Source organism: Sinohyriopsis cumingii, chromosome 6, assembly GCF_028554795.1.
Source record: "Sinohyriopsis cumingii isolate HCF-2022 chromosome 6, ASM2855479v2, whole genome shotgun sequence".
NCBI lineage: Eukaryota > Metazoa > Mollusca > Bivalvia > Unionida > Unionidae > Sinohyriopsis > Sinohyriopsis cumingii.
The window spans coordinates 34,569,334-34,592,003 of record NC_142966.1 but is presented as its reverse complement, the minus strand read 5'-3'; the positions used below and the strand labels follow the sequence as shown (position 1 = coordinate 34,592,003).

Genomic DNA, 22,670 nt, shown 5'->3' with positions numbered 1-22,670 from the left:
TCTTTAAACTGAATTTCCACACGAATCTGGCCGGATTTTATAGGGTGGAAATGTCCCTCGTCGCTGCCTTGGTCTGGAGTGAAATCGAAAGCCCACAAAGCGTAGCCTCCTGCATAATCCTCGTACGTAATACCGTGACTGGTATTGGTTCCTAACTGTCCGGTGGCTTCGGACAGAGACAAGTACGATCTCAAGTAATTCTTCTTGGTAAAGTCAGGTTCGAAAGGTCGGGTACACAAGGTCTTGCCATCGCGACTGACTTCGATTTTGGACACGCCAAAGTGTTGAAAGTAGAAAGGATTTTTTTCGGCAGCTCCGTTGAAGGCTGTATTCTCGACGATACCAACGATCAAACGTTTGGGTAACTGTCCTTGGAACAGATGATCTTCGATCATGGATCGCTGTCCCTTGGGAATGGTGAAGGTTTTCACTTCCACGCGTCGTATGGGATACTTGGCAGTCGTTCTGCTCAACGTCTGACTGATGTCGTTTCCCACTTTAGGTAACACTTCCACACGGCGTACGTAGAGTCTGGCTTCTAGGATTTTGGTTTTGTAACCGTCACTATCAGCCATCAAATGGAAAGCGGCACTGCTACGATTCAGTCTCAGGCGGACATCCACCCCGTTCAGCAAATACTTTTCTTGCAACCACATGTCCAAATGCAAACGATCCATCAGTTCTAAACTTGTGTCGGCTCCCGTGATTCTCTTTCTTCGTTCTAGAAATCCATCATTGTTGTCTTTCTTTTCATCAGTTTCCAATATTTCAAACTTGGTAGGTTCGTCAGCTTCCCATACCACACAGGCATTGAGATGAGTGTTCTTGGCATCTATTCCGTACGTCAAGAGATTTTCCAGGTAGGCACGATAAGGGTAAGTATCCATGCTGCTACTGACCAGTTTGTTATTCAAGTACAAGTCCACTCCACTGAACAAGGAATGCATGAAATTGTTGACGGGAGCTACTGCTTCATCGTCTATAGCACCTCCAGTCTTATCTAGAATTTTGACTTTCAGGTACAAGTAACTGCTATTCAGATCGATGTAATCTTCGGGCTGTCCTTTGATTTCAAACTCGATGGGAGCGGAATCGGTCAGTGAGGAGACGGGGTGAAATTCCACCCACTGGGATTCTTGCATCGTCATCATCGTGGGGGGCATGGCAAACAGATCCAGTTCCGTCTTGGAACAAGCGCAAGATTCTCGGTGCATCATTTTTTTGTCTCTTTTCTCAATAATCGAAAACGTCTAAGTCTCGAACGGTTCTTCTTTTCTTGGCCTTTATAGCTTGAAGTCTGGTGAAAGGGTGTTTTCTTCGTCGTCTCTTTCTGCCTTGTCCTTGCTGAATGCCTGACTCGGTAGCGTGCAGGGCATTTATAGGTGTTTCTCGGTGACCCAAAATGTCTTTGCCCGTTTGCAGCAAGACATTTTTGCCTGCCCTCATGAAGGCTTCTTTAGGGTTTTGTTTGTCGATGATGACATTTTGGAGAAATTCTTTGCCTTGCGTCAGTGCCGCATCTTTCAAGGCGTGCAATCCGCGTGTCACCATCGGTTTCAACACCGGGGCCACCGAACGAAAGGCCGATTTTAACATATCTCCTAAACCGTGTCCTCGCTGTCGAGCAACCCCTCGGTACACTGGATACATGACTTACGAATCGTGAGAAAACCGTTTTCGAAAATGGAGTTTCACCGTGACTTTTCCTTTGGTGAATGGAATATTTTGTCCCAAATCTCCTTTTATAGTAATGTTGACTGTGTCCAAATACGACTTACTGACAGGCAAATAGTGAGGATGTACAAATTCGCGGTGGACGTGGTAAGTGTTTCCACCTTCCTCATCAGTGTTCGTGGCAGAATCCACTTTGAAAGGAATGACACGCAGTAACGGTACGGAGGTGTGTCCCACCACGTTATACTCCACCACATCGGAATACACAAACATCAAATTCAGTCCTTGGTTCAGTTCTACCGGGGCACGAAATAACTTGCTAAAAGACTCGTTGTCGTAAACGATGGGTAATTCGCTTTTCTTCATCATGCTCATTCTCAGGTTCATGTCTCCGCCCAACATGTCATACAATTTAGGACAAAATAAAATGGACAGGATTTTACTTCGTTCAAATTTCATCAAGAAGCGACGAGCTGTTTTGTGGTACTCCATGGTGACACTTTTGTTAACATGCTCCAAAGCTTTCAGAAACACGGCATTAAACCTGGAGGCTATGGTGCTGACCAAATGTTGACCACTAAAATAATAGCCTGGGGAAATGAACAAGTGATAGGTGGTGTACTTTTGTGTACGGGTTTTCTTGTCATATTTGACATTGCTATCCATCCACTGTTGCAATTGTTCGTCATGAACTTCCACATCAAAAAAATTTTGATTGGGAAGGACATTGAGGACTTGGGTCGGGTGAATCATTTCTACTAAAGCCACTTCCCAATGGGCTTCGTGATCTAAGGGGATGGCTTGAGGTAATTTGGCCGTGTAACAGCACAACGTGTTCTTGGGAAACACCTCCATGGAACTGTCACTGGGTAAGGTTAAGTAAAATTGGTTTTGGTGACTCATAATTCCTGAGTTCTGTGGCTGTCCGAGGGGTTAGTGGACGTCAGAGGCGTGTCTCCGCCCAAAATGGGGTTCTGGTTGTGGTTGGAGTGGTGACTGGCACTGGCACTGGACACAAGGTTCCCGTGGTTCCCGTTCGAGGTGAATTTCAGGGAGGGATTAGGAAGCAGGTAACCGATGCAACTGCTCAATAAAATGGTCCACAATTGTTTGTCTCCTTGTTGCAAACTCAAATTGGCGATGGCTGCCCCGATGACACAATACACCACGAAGATTTGGCAGAAAAAGACGATTTGCGTTTTAGGCACACGTTCTCCACACCACACCCACAAGGGTTGTTTTTGTAAATCTTGCACAGAAGAACTGGGTGAAGGAGGAGTGGTCGACGTAGCTGCGTCTGTGTGAAAATGCATGATGGTCACTTCTTTTTATAGTCGATGACTTGCGAAGCGTCGATCCAAGAATCAAAACTGGGTGGATATCCTTTCCAACGTACTTTGACTTCTTTGACACGTCGTTTGCCCACTTTACGGGTTCTGCGTTCGAGAATGCTTTCGATGTCGTACACGTCGTCTTCTTTTATGGTGACACGTTGTAACTCGGGCAAATAAAACGTTCCTTTGAGCACTTCTCCGTTCATGTCTTCCAATTTATAGACGGCAGGATGACGGCCATGCACTCGTCCAGTGACGCGAAACAATTCGGTGGTCGAGTTAGGTAAGTAACCTTTGTCGAAAGTGCGTTTGGTTTTGCCAATGCGCACCCAATCTCCTACGGCCAACATTCCACTTTTCTCGGGGACAGCCCTCGTCGGGGACGTACCAAACAGACGCTCAAACACCAACACTTCGTTGTCGGGAGTCACGTCTTGCGGGGCACGTCCGATGCTTCGATGGTAAGATTGGTTGTACGCTTGCACCAGGTGCGGTAAGATGTCGATGTACTTCAGAGTGTGGTGATGCGTAAAATATTTCCACATGCGTTCTTTCAAAGTGCGTTGAAAACGTTCCACGATGCTGGCTTTGGTTTCGGGATTCTCGGTGGTAAAAAAATGAATGTCACGTTTCTTTAATTCTTTTTGGAAAGCTTGGTTCAGAAATTCGGTGCCTTTGTCCGTTTGCCATCGAAGAGGGTGATGACCGCTTTGTTTCAACACCCGTCGCAGGGCCCGCACTAACTCGCTGCTCGATTTGGAAGTCAAGGGCACGACCCAGGCAAATTTGGAAAAGACGTCGATGACACAAAACAAATATTTGTAGCCACGATTGTAGCTGGCCAAATGAGAGACATCGGCTAAATCGGCTTGCCATTGATGATCGATGCCTTCCACTCGGGTGCGACTTCTGGCAAACTTGCGTCGAATGGGTTTGTGTAAAGTGTAGGTAGCTTGCTCTTGTAACCATCGTTGCACTTGAGGTAAACGGAGACTTTTCAGTCGCGTTTTGGCAGCACGATACAATTTTTGAACTCCTGCGTAACCTGCAGGATGGGAGGGATCGTAGTAAATGCTGGCTAAGACTTTTTCCATTTTTATTTTTTGTGTTAATAAGACACCCACTCTTGGAGAATGCTACTCTTTTTCTCTTGGGGTACTTTCTTGGATTGCAAATGCTTTGCGTGCGGCCGGCAATAGGTGTCGAAGAGAAGGATGTCTGAGCGGGGGATATCGGTTCTTGTTTCACTTCTGTCTTCACTTCTGTCTTCACTTTCTTTTTCTCTTGTGATGAAGAAGGGGTGGCCATCATCTTTTTAATCCATCCAATTCTGGAGGTAGGTGGTGTTGTTAACTTGCGTACTTTTTCTGGTGGAGTTTCAAACCCTTCCTCTTCTTCTTCTCCTTTCTCTGTCTTGGTCACTGGTACTGGTGGTACTGGTACTGGTACTGGTACTGGTGATGGTGCTGGACTTTTCATCAAGGTCTTAAAATCTTTCAGAGTGGGTAGAGCTGTTTCGTCTAAAGCTTTCTGGTGAAAGATTTGCAGTCGTTGCAAGAGTTGACCGTACTTTTGCGATTTTTCTGTTTCGGACAAATCTTGGCGATCCATCAAGGACTGCAGTTCGTGTTGTAACTGGGACATCTCGCTCAAATTGGGATTGGGAGGTAAATGCGGGGTGCGTTGTTCTTGCCACCGATGGTATTCCATCCATCGTTTGTAAGGCACTAAAGCTAGTTTTCGTCCTTCCATGGGGTTGTCAGGGGTCGATTCTGAGATCTTGGGACTTCCGAGGCCTTTTTATCTTGCTCTCACCAGTCCTCCCAACATGGTTCCCAAGACTCCTTTCAGTATGGGACCTAACAAGAGAGGCAAAATGCCTCCACGTTGGACCAACATCTTCTTTTTTTGACGAATGGGAATTTTCTTTCGAACCATTTGGCGAAGAACGTGACGATGCTTGCTTAAGCATTGTTTCTGGTGTTTGGACAAAGGGATCGTGCCTTTCAAAACGTTCAAACAACATTCGCACACGGTATCGATGATCTCTTTGGAGGCTGTTTGAACGAGTTTTTTTCGTAGGGGTGGAAAAGCTTTGGACAGGACAGATAACATGTCCCCATATTTGGCTAAACGTGGTGGCAGTCCTTTCCTTTTCTTTCCTTGGGGTTTTCTGGAGGGTGACATCTTTGAGTCTTCAGGAGCACCAAAAAAACACTGATACCCTACTTGGTCACAGGTCTTTTTTATACTGGAACGCGTCGCCACTGATTGTCTTTACGGCGTTTCAGTTTGAGGACAGGCATGACACGTCGTGGAGGGGTACGCAACGGACTAAATCGAGCCAGTTCTTGCTTGGACAAATCCAGTAAACTTTGGAACATGCCCGATCTTTCATGGACTTTGATTTTGGGAGAAGGTACTTTGTGAGCAGCAGCCACTGCCACTAAATTGGAGGGTGCTGCCACTGGGGAAGTTCTTTTGGGGGTCATTAACGGAGAAGTTCTTGGTGTGATCAACGTCTCCAAGTACTCTTCAGTTCCTGGTGTCATCAACGGAGAAGTGGATAAACGTGAGGATGCCGGAGACACAGTCACTGCCGTGGCAGATCGTGGTTTGCGAGTGTAAGGTTGCGTCCTGGCCGAAGTGCCTCTCTTGCGACTAGTTTTCTTCTGTGGACGTTTTTTTTTCTGGGGACTTTTTCTCTGTTTCTTTTTCTGGGGGCTTCTTTTCTTTTTCCGGGGTGGTGGTGTCTGGTCAGAGGAGGGTCCTGCCACTAGAGAAGTTCTCCTTGGGGACCTGGTCTTTTTCTTCTTGGGGCTTAGTTGGACTTTTGTCTTGGGTATAACTTTGGGGGCATTAGGATCCCATCTTAAGAGTGAGCGAATGATTACCCCTCCTAGAGTACCGCTCCCTCCAGGTTTCAAAATGATTTGTTTTTTGGTTTGAGTGTCGATGCGGGGATCGGCCAGTTGGACCAAAGCGACTTTGTTTCGATCAAAAAAGCGTTTGGTTTGATGAGGAATCTGAATGATTCCTTGGAGTAATTGACGTGCCGTCACCGTGAACCATCGTAAGACTTGTTTGAGACTAGCTTCTAAGACACGAGCTCGTGTTTGTGGATCTTTTTCTCGACTGATGCCATACAAGGCACGAATCAATTTGACGGGAAGATGCGAATGAAGGGACGTCATGTTCACACTGTGTGAGACAGACGAAAAGGGTCTGAGGTTTTTTATAGATTTTTTTATGGGGAGTGAAATGAAGTCGAGGACGGAGACGTGTACAGGACAGGCCCTCCGTCTTGGCACCAGTGGTGAAACAAGTGGGTACGAAATCGCAAATCCTCGGGAGTCGTAGGTTTCAAATCGACGAGTAAATAGGCGTGTGGCGTTTGAGTGGCATCGTCGTACGCCTGAGTCAGCCAAGGCGTTCCTAACTGTTTGGCTAAGACTTGCACTTGCGATTTATCTCAAGGGCTTTTAAACAAGACCACGTAATGCGCATTGAGACTGATGGTGCGATGGGCTTTACTTTGCTGAAACAAATTTTGGGTGATGTAAACGACACTGGCATTACGGTGATGCCCTTTGCGCGTAAACCACAGTTTAATTTCTTCTTCGTCTTCTCCTAACATGTCGTCGAAAATGACCAAATGGGTTTGACGGGAGTCAGAGACGATACCGTCGTCTTCTTTAGGAATGCCTTCCACAAACACGATGGAATCGCCTTGACTTTCTCGCAAGAGGCTGTACGCCGATTGCCACTCTTTGTAACACCACACGATCGGTTGAGGTGGCCGATCGATCAAATGATGTTTATGTTCGATCAAACGTTTGACGAATTCGGTTTTGCCTGAACCGCTAGGTCCGGCAATGAGCATGTTAAAGGGATGGCGAAGATACAAAGCCTCCCAACTGGCACGATATAAGTGTTCGTCGATGACTTTGACAGTAGAGGAAGAGGGAGCAGAGACTGCAGAGGTAGCCATGGTGTGAGAAATGTCACTTGTGACACGAAAACAAACAAGACAAGAGTTTATATACTTTTTCAGAACACGTTTATTGAATGTTTCAAACATGAATACGAAAGACAAAAATACATAAAAGCCAAAGGCTTAAGTACAAGAATAAAAGGCACATGATAACCATGAACGTGGAATAAAAACAAGTGTCTGTACAACAACCACATGTTTTGGGTAAAGTTCTAACCAGTTCTATAGTAGGGGGTAAGGTCACACAAGTGTCCTCCCGAAAGGGTCTTTCAGGCCTGTCCACGACAGTCCTGTCTTGGGTGACGGGTTCTTCTGTCACCATCACTAACACAGGTTGAAAAGCAACTTTTTTCCTTGAATAACTCTCGTGCATACTGGACCACCTCTTGTGTCCAAGCCTGAAAACCCTGGTCTCGGTGATGTCCAACATTTGACTCCTAACCAATCTGGTTTCTTCTTCGTCAACGACATGGTAAGTTACTTCAATGAACAATGAACTATCGATCTTGCCTAGGGTTCCTTTTTATATACAGACCAATACCGACGTGACCGTACGGCAACGTAAAGTGATTGGGAAGTCGCACTCGCTTCTGGTATACAATTTGATAGACTTTTTCCAAGGGTCGACTGACGATGTGGTGAGTGGGTAAACGTACAATCTTGTTCGGTTGATAGGTGGTCACTTTAAAGTTTGCATCCTCTCCCGATTGCAAGGCTTCTTTCAATACCCCAAAGTTGACCACTCGACTGGTACGATGATTCAGAGTCAGTCCTTTCACTTTGCACGTCGTGTGCACTTCTCCTTGTTTGTCCCGGTATTCGTAGCCGTAATTTTTGGGGCCGCCACTGACGAAACTTAGAATCTTGTCGTCGGGATGTTCGTCTGTCCAGGCTCCTAAACGGTCTCCTTCGATGTCAGGGTGATGTTGAATCGGGTGATGGATGTAAATGCAACTGTCCGTGTCAAAGTACAGGACGCGTTCTTCTAACAGTTCTAAAGCTTCGTACAATTTTAAGCGAGCATGAGCTGTCACGTAAGCCGCAATGATGACATTTCCAAAAGGGTCGTCTTGTACAAAGTCCAGATCTTCTTCGTAATTGACCAAGATCAAATCCTCTCGAACGACGTCCAAGTGTTTCATGTATTTGGTTTTGTCGTGAATCATCTGGAAGTAGCGGGAAGGTTCTGTCAAATATTCCGTCTTGGGTAAACACGGTCGTTGTGCCATTTTACCCCACAAGCAATTTAACATCACTTTGGCAAACGATCGCCTGCCTTCGTTTTTTTCGATGTGGTCTAAAGAGATGCCTTCTTGTTCGTAGTATTTCTCTTTGAATTGTATTTGGTCTTCGGGAGTGTGACACCAGGAAGGATAGCCGCTGGCTTCTTGTTTCAGTTTCAAAAAGGCATCCACGTAGTCGGCGAAAATGCCTTTCTGAGTAGGGTCACCCTTGTGGTACTGTTGTGTCTTGGGAAAGTGGCAAATTTCGTACACTTCTAACAGTTGGTATCCCATGTCCAGAGCTTTGAACAATTCCACGCTGACCCAGGTTCCCGTCAAGGCCCGTTCTTCCTGGCTGTGATGGCAAGGTTGGTCCTGGTTGCACGTTTCGGCACAAGTACGGCACAAGGGAAACATCAGTTTGCCTTGACAATGGTGAGGTAAGACGGGATGGTATAGGTTCGTGGGAGGCAAAACTTTACACTTGATCAAGCCTTCGTATTGTCGAATGTTTTTCAGGTCGATGTGTTCCGTCAGCAATCGCGGGTGCCCTACAGGAAAGCGACAATATTTGCACACGTAGGGATACAGCGAACACACATCCAAGTATTTGATTTCTTCTCCTTTCTCTTCGTCGGCTTGGTACAGCAAACAGGTGGCATTGGTCCTTCCTCCGTACAAACTATCCCTCGGGTTCAACGGGTCCATGAACTGGTAACTTTCCACGAGGCGTTTAAACTCGGGATCGGTTTTCATACGGTGATCGTACTCGTGTTCCCACATTTCCACCACTTGGTATCCTTGCTGTTCTAACTTTAGGCACCGCTGACAAGTGTCCTGGTACAAGTCTTCCATGGTTCGTTGTAAAAACTGATTTTTAGTGCTACGGTCAGGGTAACAGACGGGACATCCGTGAAATAAGCAGCCGTTAAACTCGTACACGATCTTGGGGTTTTCTAAGTCCCAGCCATCGACCGAATACGTTCCGATGGTCTTTTCACCCCTTCCGTTGCGGGCATGCTGAATCCATTTGTCTTCCTTGTTGCACAAGTAATGTAACCAGCGTAGGGCTTTGACCGAGTATTGACGCTTGACATAGTGGGTCGTTTGAGAGCTGATGACAGCTACGGTGTTTTCAGGCATGAATCGTTGTCGATACACTAAGGAACACGCTTTGGCAATGGTGCAAGCTTCTTTCAAAGGATCGACCCCTCCGTGTTCCATGAACAGTTCTCGAAATTTTCCACAGCAACGTCGTAAAATGTCCACGTCGGAACGACAATACTTTAGCATTTCTTCCTGAAAGTCGAAAGGGTCCTAGGCGTGAGCCTGGTACCAAGCGTAGAAAGCTTCTCGTTGTTCGGTACGCATGTTGTCGGGGTGGTAATAGTGAGCCTCAGGTAAATGGGGTTGAACGGCGTGTTGACTGGCTTCCGTATTGAAAAGTGTGGAAAGTATCCTTTAGCCATTTCTGTCATTCCAAACGTTTTAGGCATTCGGCTCAAAGGCATGGCCAAGTAGCTCATCGAATCTTTAAACTGTACTTGTCCCACTTGCATGAAAATGATTTTGGCTCCGTTCAAAGTCACTTTAGGACGCTCGGTGCCTTGTTCCGTATAGTATCTCAAAAGAAACTGTCCATCGTATCCGGAGAAATTGTGAGCCATCACTGTGGCATGACGATGACAATCTCCGTAACGTTCGATGTCCTCTTGGCTCCACGTCTTGTCGATGGGGTCTAAGACCCATTGGGCAAAATCGGCTAACGTGTTCGGTCCCCGAAAGATTTTTTCACGTCCTCCAGGAATCTTGCTGCAGTGAGGGCAATGACTGAAGATAGGTTCTTGAATGCACTTCTCGCACGCTCGATGAGCCACGCAGAAATTAGGAATGTGAATGCCGGTCTCTTGCATGCATTCGAAATCGAAAAAGATGAAATTGCCTTTCTTCTTGTGACCGTCCTCTTTCTCTGGTGGGGGTTGGTATTTTTGCACGTAGCATTGGTGTTCCAAGTCCACGATGTGGTGACAACTGTGACATTTTTTCTTTCCTCGACATACGTGTGCCTTGGTACTGTTGGCACGTATGCCTTGTCTACACATAGGGCACAATCTCAGGAGTTGAGAAGCACATTTCTTCTGTGAACCTTGTGTTTTCAAATGTTGTTGGTAACAGGTAGGGCTGACAAACGTGCGCAGACAAGTCGAACAAGGCACTGGTTCTTCGCTCAGACAGGGTGGAGAGGCCAAACATCCTGGGCATTTGCATCCACAATGCTTGTGTTGCTCTCGATTATTATAACCATAGTCACATTTCTCACAGTAATATCTGTATCCCAGGAATCCGGTGATACTGGTAATGGTATCGAAATGGTCATCGTGATGATAAACATGAATGTATTTTCCGTCCTTAAAGTCTTGGCCTCGAAACAACAGAGGTCCGCGCATTTCTTGAGGGTGCACTTTCAAGGTGTAGCGTGGAGCTAGGGCATCTTGCAATTTTTGCATCTCAGGAATGCCACAGGGTGTGTCTTTGGACAGGCCAGCTTGTTGCAACAGGAGTTCTGCTTCGTTTCGTTGTTTGGTTCGGTTCGATTTTCGAATGTTCTCCCAGGTTCTTTTCCATTCTACCGTGTCGTTCTTGTTGGCATAGGTTCGTCTAACCACGATGGCACGGGCTAAGCACATCTGGTCTTGAGGGTTGTTAATTCGGACGAGACTTGTTTTGGTGTTGCGAAGGTCGTCCACCAATAACATCTTTTTGCGTCCTGTCCCTTGAGGAAGAGAGACGTGAGCCATTTTCAGTGTGGCTTTACCATCGGTGATGTCAAACTGGTCATTAGATTGTTGTACGTGTTGAATCTTGTCCATGACTTTGGAAGGGGTTAGTTCTGCGGGTCTGCTAAGCTCGATCCAAACAGGGGATTTCAAACCGTCGTGATCTATGGATAGTGTCAAGCGATCGTCTTCTTTGGGTTGACATTGTCGCTTGAGTGAGGTGAGCAAAGAATCCCACATCTCGGTGATAAACCCTTCTGCTTTCTCCAAGGGTACGTCGGCCTTGAAATCTTTAAACTTCACCGTGTAGGTGTAAGCCGTGGTTCTAAATTTTCTAGAGGAGCGCTTTTCCGTCTCTTGAATGGAATAGTACTTTTCAGGGTTGACAAAGGGTGGTGAACTTGGTTTAGAGGGTTCGGATTCTGGTTCACTCATGTCCTCTTCAAAATCACTGGCATGAATTTGTGCCAAGATTTCAGCCCTGGTACGAGGCGATAGATCACGTTTCTGCCTCTTACTTTCTTCTTCTTCTTCTTTCTTCTCGAATGAATAGGATCGTTTCATCTTGAGTGCAAAACGTCAAATGACTCAAGTTTAAACACCATAGACTAATTTATAGTCATGACAAACCAGCGTATATAAAAGGGTGTGTGTCTTGTCCTTTCACTATTCATTTCACTCTCAAACCGAGCACAACGATGGAAGAGACTACCCAGATGGAACGTTTCGTCAGAGCTTTGCGAGGGGTCATTAGAAAATTCTCTTCAGACCAGCCTACGGACTACTCTCCTTCCTTTCGAGATAAAAGTCAGGATACTTGCTATATCTGTCAGAAGAAAGGGCATTGGTCTTCAGAGTGTCCAGACCGTCAAAAAAGAAAAAAAAACAGGGGCTAAAAAAGACAAAAGTCAAGATACCTGTTATTATTGTAAAGAAAAAGGACATTGGTCTCCAGATTGCCCAAAAAAGAAACAAGAGGAGTCAGAAGAAAAGAAGGATTCTTCAGAAGAAGAGAGGGGTTCTTCGGAAGAAGAGAGGGATTCTTCGAAAGAAGAGAGGGATTCTTCAGAGGAAGACGAGGAAGAAAGAAGACAATTCTATTTTAAAAGAGGCAAAGAAACAGGAGAAGAAAAGAAGAAGGGCAGAAAATGAGGAAAAAACGGTGAAGATTTTCAAAAAACAGAGAGACTAAATAATGAGAAAGAAGAAGTGTACGAACTTTTTAAAGTGTTCTGTGGTGAATTGTGAATTGGATTGTAAAAAATGGATAAAAGAATACATGAATGATATAAGGTAAGTGTCTTTGAGTTTTGATTTTAAAATAAGAAGCTACACTCACGCACTCATACACAGACACGTACTATAAGGGTAAAACGGGTGTTTTTTTTTTTGTTTTTTTTTTTGAGTTATTGGCAAATTGAAATTGTATTTCTTTTCGAGAAATGTGGGTGGCCCTGAAAAGGGCCTTTTTTCTTTATGGTGTTGGAGTGAGTTTAACCAATCAACTTTAACTGCCTTAAGCCTTTGCCACGGCCAAGGCCTACTTCTGATGATTGGGTTGAAATCACTAAGGGTGGTACGACAGGCTTAGTCACAGGGTTGGCATGTTTAGCTCGGGAAGGTCGTATTCTCTTCGGTCGTGATAAAGAAGTCTGATACATTTGTTTCAGACTTCTTAACTCCGCTAAAATGTCCAACAGTACCGTAGCCGTTTGATTTTCACCCTCTTGTTTCTTTGCTGCTACTTCTTCTTGCTGTTGTTGCTGTTGTTTTGTTCTTACCTCTTCTTGTTGCTGTTGCTGTTGCTGTAGGAGAAAAGCTTGTTCCGCTTCCTTTTGTCGTTGCATAAACTTCTCCAATTCTTCTTTCTGTCTCTGTCTAAAATTCTCCACTTGCGGTAATGGCGAAGGTTCCGGAACAAATTCTTGCGAGGTAAGAAAATCCACAAAATCCCAATGTACCTCTTCTGAAAGTAAGTCCGGGTTCCCTTGGGCGGTCTCCCCTGCTGGTGCACCCCAATGGATCGTTTTCTGAATTTCCGTCATGTTGAATCACTGTCGCATAGATTGACTGCACACAAGCGCTAGCGAATCTATATAGACCAACTGACGTCACAGACTAATCTCTTCGGATTGGATGCGGGCTGACTGAATTTTGTAACGCTTGTTTGGATTGGAGAATGAACTCAATCCGTTTCAATCCTACCTCTACCTATAAATAAGCGCAGTTCAGTGCATTGATTCACCTGTTCTCGTCGCTTCAAGATGTGGACCGATGTGCAATCTTCTACGCTTGTGTCTTCCATGATGTTCCGGACGGACATACCCATGTATGTCCGATCCAAGTGGACCGTTGTCCACAGGACAAACACCAGTCCGTGGATACGTAGGATCTACGTAGAAAGACAAGGATGCCTGAAAAGAGTCCTGATTTACGGTCCTACAGTGAAACGTAGCCTAAGGACAAGAAGAAGACCAATGCGGTACCCTTTATGTTAATGGATACATTAACATAAACCCAAAGGCCCTTTTCAGGGCCAGCCATATTTCTCGAAAAGAGATAGCCTTTCCATTGCCTACCCTTTTTTAAATTTAAATTTAAATTTAAATTTAAAAAAACTTTTTTAAAAAAAAATCCCATATTTAATTCCCCTTGTCCCTAGACAAACTCAAACTCTATTCCCATGTTCAATTCCCCTTGTCCCTAGACAAGCCCAAACTCTATGTTAAATTCCCATTGTCCCTAGAGTGGCCCAGCGTTTTTCTCCATGTTAAATTTCCATTGTCCTTAGAATGGCCCAGTGGTGTTTTTAATGCTAAGTCCCATTGTCCCTAGGGTGGCCCCATTTACTACTTATATATATATATATATATATATATATATATATATATATATATATATATATATATATATATATAGATATATATATATATATATATATATATATACACACACATATACATATGCATTTATAACTAGGAAGCAGGAATGACTGAATAAGATAACGATTACCTACATTAATTGTATATATCTTTCACGGTGTAAGGTAAGGGCTTAGCTGGTGCGGTCTGTTGACTCTTTAAAACGTTTCTCGTAATAATCTATACGTGACTGGAATGACTTTACGTGATAGCACTAAGCCTTACGTTGCTATGAGGGAGAGAGAGAGAGAGAGAGGGTGTGTAGTGGTAGTAGTAAATCTAAAACACATCTGAAATTCCTATGGAATGTTTAGACTAATATTTAGATCGTTTATAATAAAGAACTTGGACCCCCTAATCCCAATCACTTTCAGGATACCTTTGTAGGGTAATAATGATTTATTTTAGAAGATGGTGTACTGAGTAATTATCTCATTACAATATGCAAATATACGAAACATGTCATCAGTGACATTTGGTAGTGGAGCAGACCTCCCCCCCAAAAAAAAAAAGAAAGAAAAATGAAACAACGGGAGCATTTCCTACACTTAGTTTTTCAGTATCAATTTGATGGTTAAATTAACGCCATAAATGCCCCACCTGCGTCATCTACCTCCAGCGACCTAATGTTTCTGATTATGTAAAGAATTTCCGACTTTAAATACAATTTTTCTATGTCTATGTATATGGGTTCTATCCCACAGACCCCTTTTCCGACTTGTTTACACTACCACGAAACGGTATTCTGGGTCAGCCCATGGTCATTCTATAAACCAATCAATCTTATGTTTCAGTCACATAATTAGGAATTCATGATCGGCTAGGATGATGTGAAAAGGCTAGGTTGATGTATGGCGAAACATATTAGATGCAATGGTAAAAAATACGATAGTTCGAAACCTTTTTAAAGATTCTCATAATTATTAGAATCACGCCCCTGATTCCTGGAAATGTGTGACATTAGGCATTATTGTATGATTGTATTCGTCTGTCAAATCAGCCCAATAACACCATAGCGCAGCCATTACGACCATAACTGACACCATCCTACGCTGTACAGACAGTGTAACAGTGCAGAGACCAATCCCAGTTTGCTGTTATGATTTTACTCAATTATGACGTACATTTAAATCTATGCAGTTGTGAAGAATGCACAAATTTACCTACCATTCTCAAATTTACATCAAACCTGCTAAACACTCCATTCTTGAAAAGTAAAAAGGTGTGGCCCACTTGGTGTCTAATTCTCGTTTCAAGAGCGCTCTCAACCGACAGGGAAGTTAATAAGCTAGAGTGAAAACGAGGCTGACGAAAGTAGCTTGACGGGTAAATGACCTATTTAGTGTATAAATGACGATAAAAACACCTGACATGATAGTCATATTTGAAGTGGGTACCTGTACAATTACAATGCCATCAGAAACATATATTTGTATGTAACTTGGTCGCTTACGTTGATCCGATGCTAATAGGGTAAAATATAAATAAATTACAGATTAAATTGCTAAGCACTGATAATTAATAATGTTCCTTAAGACCGGAAATGTGGTATATATCATTGCAAAAGATGTTTCACTTTCCATCAAATATTTCATTGCAATTTTAAATTAAAAAGTGATATCATACGTTTTTTTTTTTTAGATCGATCTATTTCTCTATATGTCTGTCTATTTCTGTGTATTTCTCTCTCTTTTTCTCTGTCTGTCTGTCTATTTCTCTATCTGTCGATATCTCTACCTGTCTGTCTGTTTCTCTTCCTGTCTTTCTGTTTCTCTACCTGTCTGTCAAACTGTTTGACCTTTTGATTATTCATCTGCTTGTCGATGATCATAACCTAATCCATTTGTTGACCGGGTAAAAATACTGAGAAGAAAATATTATTTTTCATAATCCATATAACATATGTAGTGCTAGCAGTGGGATGTGTTGGTCATACCTTCTAGAAGAAAGATCAGTGGTTGCCTAGTACTTGCAGCTATTGCTTGCAAATATCACATACATAGTCATGGAAAGCCTAACACACTGACAACATCGTATGTATCATGGCGAGGTCAGGGGCCTTCACCGGCTCACAATGTACATATCACGACAAACATGAGGTTTTCACAACAACAAAAAACATATCAAAACTCTGGCATTCTACACATATGACTGACCTCAAAGAAAATACATGTATACGGTCCTTAAATCCTAAAGCACGGGTAACCACGATATAGGTCATAGAAAGGATAAGGAAACCAAGCACACACTGCGCATCCCCATGGAAAAGCTCATTTTGAGAAAAGGGATCAATCAAAAGTCAGCCTTTTTATATTTAATTTAACAGACTCAAGAACAAATTATATATACCTTTAAACCTTTAATCACTAAAAACCACCATCTGGAGTATGAAGAGAACTGCAAAATGTCAGCGTTTTGAGGCACAAATAGTTGTAGCCTCGCCTTGTGCAGTTTCCTAAAAACTATGCTCGTTGATTCGCGTACTCAAAATCTTAAGTTATATGCATTAATTGATTTGAACGTTTCATCTCTGCTATGATTATAATAATGCATGATTATAGTTACCATGTGTTGGTGTTAGAAGTTCGGTAAAAGTTAAATTATTATATGAAACCAGTCACAGCACAATTCATGTTTTGGTGTTAGAAGTTCGGTAGAAGTTAAATTATTATATGAAACCAGTCACAGCACAATTCATGTTTTTGGTGTTAGAAGTTCGGTAGAAGTTAAATTATTATATGAAACCAGTCACAGCACAATTCATGTTTTGGTGTTAGAAGTTCGGTAGAAGTTAAATTATTATATGAAACCAGTCACAGCACAATTCATGTTTTGGTGTTAGAAGTTCGGTAGAAGTTAAATTATTATGTGAAACCAGTCACAGCACAATTCATGTTTTGGTGTTAGAAGTTCGGTAGAAGTTAAATTATTATGTGAAACCAGTCACAGCACAATTCATGTTTTGCTGTTAGAAGTTCGGTAGAAGTTAAATTATTATATGAAACCAGTCACAGCACAAGTCATCTTTTGGTGTTAGAAGTTCGGTAGAAGTTAAATTATTATGTGAAACCAGTCTATGTTTCAAAATCAGTTGAGAGTCTCCCACGAAGCTTTTTGGTAATCAGATCTCTGACGTCAGGGGTTATCAGCATTTTGAGGTTGGGAATAGGGTAAAAGCCTCGACTGGCTTGTTCAGGTCGCATGCCGTACATCAAAGCTATTCAGTATATACATTTTCGAGAACAGTGTAGTACACATTTATAGAGGGTAATAACGCAAAAGACATTTTGGAGAATAATTGCTTTAATCAATGATTATTATGTACAGACTACAATGGGGTTGAGCGACACTTTGTTTATTTCGATTGATCTTCACACTTATAATCTCCGTTTTACGCAAATGGAAGTATTCTTGATCCAAACGTCTCATATTGCAGGAGTTAGCGGAACTCTGCTCTTATACACACTCTTTCTGCAACAATAACGCGTCTAATGCTTTTCTTTAATTTAGATTTAGAACGTCTTTTCTCTATTTCGCTAAATTTTAGATTGGTTTCAACCGCCTTGTTTTATTTATTACCCTACAATCGGCATACTTTAACTGATAGAAACTCACATATTTTTTGTTCTTGCTACCAGCAAATGCTATCTAGTTATGCGAAAGTGTAATGGACAGTAGGACATCATATTAGAAACCCTAATACATAGAAATTTCCAACATAATGACGTTGTTGCATTAAAACAACCATATCTATGTTAGCATCATTGATATTTGCTTAAGCTAACTATCTTATATTCAAGGATATACTGTTCTTTTCATAATGCACATACATACTTTCTGACAGACTAGATAAGACTAACAATAGTCAGTACAGAAGAGTACTTTAGGAGCTTCTCATACTTCAATGACTAATGTCGGCCGTTATTGAAATTACAAGTGATGGTTGGAATGCCGGCCGTTTATTTGCAGGACATGTTAGAATGTCGGACGTTTATTCAAAGGACAAGTGCTATTTTAGAGTGTCGGCCGTTCATTTACAAGACAAGTGATATATTATGTACTTCTATAATCTGTCAAAGAATTGCATTAAGTAGTATTGTATGGAACTAATGCTTCTAAAACTGGAGAAGCTTCGTTTCTCAGTATATGAGAAATGTAGGAAAACGATCATAACGCTTTGATAGGAAAGTAAGAAATTATAAATTATATGATCTCTTAATGCTTTGGCATATGATATGATGATGACAATGGAAAATGAATAAAACTGATTTTCAACCACTTTATTTAGAGATAAAATCGGACATGCAAACATTTCAGACCAAATCACCATAATGTGTATACAAATATATACCCGGCTTGATTTATATTCATACAATCACTTCAGCTCAGAAAGACAATACTTTGTGTAATGCAACATCCATCCAGCTAGAATCGGATTCTGGTTAACACATAAAACTGTCGCTGTATCGTCTATTTTAGCATCAGATCCCTACGCCACGATTCGTACAGTCATGAATAAGTTGGAAAGGAAAGTATGACTGGGTGCATGCTTTCCCTGCAGTTGCTGCTCACAAAATTATTTTTGGTCGTTAGAAAAGGTTTTTAACCAGTTATATGTAAGAAGAGAATGACACACAGGGTTACTAAAACAATTGTATTGTCTCTGTATCTCTTGCTAAGACGCTCATAAGAAGCAAGACTTGGCAGCATCGATATTATCTGTTCGTCTCTTTCTCCGTGCACAAGACGAACCTTAAATTAGTCTTGAAATTAAGAATATTTAATGATTCTGAACGGTTATGGTAAGCAACCTTCAGTCAAAAAACCGACGATATCGTTGTCATATTCTTTTATTTCTTGCTTCAGTGGATTTATAACAATATAAAAATGGCAAACAATATGGAATATATATGACGTACCCTTAAAATGATATATTACGGATACACATATACGGATTAGAAAGTAGTAAAGCACCTGAGAGTCTTGGCCCTATGGATACAATGTATTTCAAATAATATTTTAATGTCACAGTTTCGGTGTTCATCTGCTTGGATCCTCCGCCGCTTTATATTTAAGTGGTACTTTACCAAACCATAACATCAAACTTAAGCAGATGAATGCATAGACCGATAATGGAAACCTACATGTGACATATGTACTAATTTCAGGGTATTATATATATATATATATATATATATATATATATATATATATATATATATATATATATATATATATATATTCATGATAACACATAGATCTGAATATAATACACCATTCTGATAAATGGACATACAACGGAAATATCAATATATTATAAATATTATATTCTGATACAAGAAATTGAAGTTTAGGTTATATGAATGCAAAGCAGTACTTTTACATACTTTTGTGCATAATCAATGTTGCGTAGTCAAGTATACGTAACATTCTACCAACTAACTACAAAATGTGTTTTAAACAGAGAATAAATATTTCAATTTTTTTTATTCTGTGTTGTTCTCAATCTGATTTGAAGTTCCTCTTTCTGTCGAATTAAATCTTTTCTCTTTTTGTCCATGGCTTTCAACTCTCTTTCAACCGACTGTAGCATCTTAACATCACTGTTGATGCCTACGCCTGTCTCTATTTCAAATCCCTCTCCACTGTTTTCATTTGGCTCATCTGAATAAAATGAATAATTTTAGTTGAATCTCGATGAGTACGTTAAAGGAGACCAGAAGCCAATGGAAATACAGAATAATAAAAGCACTATAGAAGAAAACCTGATTCTGAAGTATCATCTGCGACCGTTATGCCAATATTTAAATATTGGCATATCTTCTTGGAGCTGAATTTCCGTGACCTCGTATGCAAAATTCCCGCGCCTATTCGGTTACTTTCGGGATGTGACGTCATAGTATCGACTCCAGCATCCCAGCTGGGAGTTGCCAGAGTAAAAGACAATGCCGTTTTGCGTTGCTTACGGGTGTAATAACACATTAAGAAAAGCCTGTGGACAACATTTTTTTTTCTTTTCCAAAGATAAAGGCATAATGAAAGTATGGATACATTATTACAAACGAGTCGATTTCAAAGCAATACCATACAGCACTCTGTGATCATTACATTTCTACAGGGATGTTTACGAGAACGATCCTGAAAAAAATGGCAGCTCTAGGATACGCAAATGCTAGGCTTAGACTAAAAGCTGGCGCTGTTCCAGACATGCTGTTGGATATTTTAAATCCTGGGAAAAGTGTTAAACGTGTGAGTTACGAAAATAGGCAGAAAGCCGAGTAAGTGACCACAAAATGCAACAATCAATTCACAGATCTTTTATCTACACCAGCAGTGCTAAAAGTGTGATAGCCCGACACCCAGGGTCCCTCTAATTTTAGTTTGGGACCATCCTGTATTCAAAGTTAGGTGCCCGTCGGGTTTGTCGGAAAAAAATTATTTTCCTGAGGAATCTCTGATCGCGCTGATGAAATGAGTAAATGTATTTTTAAGATGTTGACATACATACCTTAACACGGCACAGCCGAAATTAAATCACCTCTGTCCTATGTGAAATTGAGATCTGATTTTAATCAAATGGACGCTTTGCTAAAAATAAGATTCTAAACCCCTGCCACGGCCATGTTTCGAGAAAACACAATTTTCAGTAATCTTAAACAAAAATTAAACATTAAAAAAAAAAAGTTCAGCCTATGCCTGTTACACGTAGTATGTATAAACGGTAATCTGTAATGATTGGAACTGATATAAAACTATCCCTTGGGATATTTAAATAGCATCGACTAAAAGAAAAGAGGTCAGTTATAAAATCAAAGTTTCAATTTAACTGGCTGCCAATAGAAATTGGGGGGAGGCTACTATTGACCCCACCCCTTGCCTCAATGTGCGAGCGCCCATGGGACGCGCCATTTCTCCCTGTGATACGCGTTATTATCCCTCAGGACAAAACCCTTGTATCTTATTCTGGTCAGCTGTGGCTAAGCTGCATAATAGCTAAAGGTTAGAATTGAGTACACAAGCATAAGGCCAGTGTGACTAATTACACTGGACAACAAATTTTTACAAAAGTCATGTTACTGAAATAAAATTAGTCAATTCTTATCAATTTTTATGTGCTGAACACGAATATGACAGTCAAATTGCAAAATTGGCTCTAGTTCTTTTGTAATCTGCAAGAAATTAATGTTTACATAACGAAATGCATTCCAATAGTAAAAGGTCAACTGTAATAGCCTACCTATAAAAAATCAAGTCATTGACTACATCTTAGATTTCTTCGCCTGTCTCTTGTACAGCTGTTCGGGAGCATCTCTGAGGAGTGTCCAGCAGTAGTCAGCCAGCATTGTAGTGGACCATTTTCCCTGGTATCTTTGTTCCATTGTTGCGATATCTTGATGAAAACGTTCGCCGTGTTCATCACTAACAATACCACAGTTGCTAGGAAAGAAATCCAAATGGGAATGAAGGAAGTGAATCTTTAGAGACATATTGCAGCCAAGTTTCTTATACTTCATCAACATGTCTTCTACTAGTTCCTTATAGTTTTCTGCCCTAACATTTCCGAGGAAGTTTGTAGAAACTAGGCGAAAAGCATTCCATGCTTGTTTCGCGTCACCTTCCAGCAAGTTGTTGAACCGGTCATCTTTGAAAAGCTCTAGAATCTGAGGACCCACAAAAACTCCCTCTTTAATCTTTGCTTCGCTGAGTCGAGGGAATTTTTCATGCAGGTATCGGAATGCTGGCAAAGTCCGGTCAATGGCTTTCACGAAGTTCTTCATCAAACCTAGTTTGATGTGAAGGGGTGGTAGCAAGATTTTCTGAGCCTCAACCAGAGCTGGGTGTTGGATATTCTTCTCTCCAATGGCTACATTCTGCCTGTGAGTCCATTCCTTCCTCATGTAGTGCATTTCCCTTGCTCGGCTATCCCACTCGCATAAGAAACACATGTATTTTGTATATCCTTGCTGCAGTCCCATTAAAAGGGCAACTACCTTCAAATCACCACAGAGGTGCCAGCTGTACTTGTTATACTCAATGGAATTCAGTAGCTGCCTTAAGTTATCGTATGTCTCTTTCATGTGGACAGCATACGCTACTGGAATAGATGGAAGAATGTTTCCATTGTGCAAAAGCACAGCCTTGAGACTCAGTTTCGAAGAGTCCACAAATAGTCTCCATTCTTGTGGGTCATGAGTGATTTTTAAAGCATTCATGAGGCCCTCAATATCGGAACAGAATATCAGATTACTTTCCTTTCTGAAGAAAGGCTCCAATTGCTGGTGGCGCTTTCGATATGCAGTAATTGTGACATCTTCTTCTAGAAGATTCCATTGTTGGAGTCTTGATCCTAGCAATTCTGCCTTGTTCTTTGATAAGTCCAAATCACGAATCAGGTCATTTAGTTCTTCCTGTGTTATTCTGTGTGGGGTTGATGATGCACCACAGTGAAAATCTGGATCACTGCATGCTGATGGACCAGGAGAAGAACAGGTCGACTCACCTTTGTCTTCGTCAGATGAATCAAGAGAATATTCTGCTGGAGGTTCTGGAATAGGAAGTCCCTCACCATGTGGAACTGGTCTCAATGCAGACGGAATGTTTGGGTAGACTATTCTCGACTTCTTTCGCTTCGTTATTCCGCCGGAAAGAGGAGGAACCAAGCAGAAGTAACAGTCATTTAGGTGGTTGCTTGGCTCTCTCCACACCATTGGGACTGCAAACGGCATTGATGACCTTTTGCAATTCAA

The 22,670-nt window shown here is 41.9% G+C and overlaps 1 protein-coding gene and 1 long non-coding RNA gene across 2 annotated transcripts in view; both read right to left on the bottom strand.

Moving 5' to 3' along the window:
- Positions 1-15,202, bottom strand: part of LOC149796702 (heat shock 70 kDa protein 12A-like) — a 38,462-nt gene extending 23,260 nt beyond the window's left edge. The window contains exon 1 of the mRNA XM_089961328.1: positions 15,091-15,202. Coding sequence (XP_089817454.1) covers positions 15,091-15,093 — 3 coding nt within the window. The 5' untranslated portion in view covers positions 15,094-15,202. The remainder of the gene's footprint in view (positions 1-15,090) is intronic.
- A 2,986-nt stretch (positions 15,203-18,188) lies between these two features.
- LOC149796701 (uncharacterized) overlaps positions 18,189-22,670 on the bottom strand; it is a 31,760-nt gene continuing 27,278 nt past the window's right edge. Inside the window, exon 4 of the long non-coding RNA XR_016421727.1 lies at positions 18,189-19,587. This is a non-coding gene — a long non-coding RNA (uncharacterized LOC149796701). The remainder of the gene's footprint in view (positions 19,588-22,670) is intronic.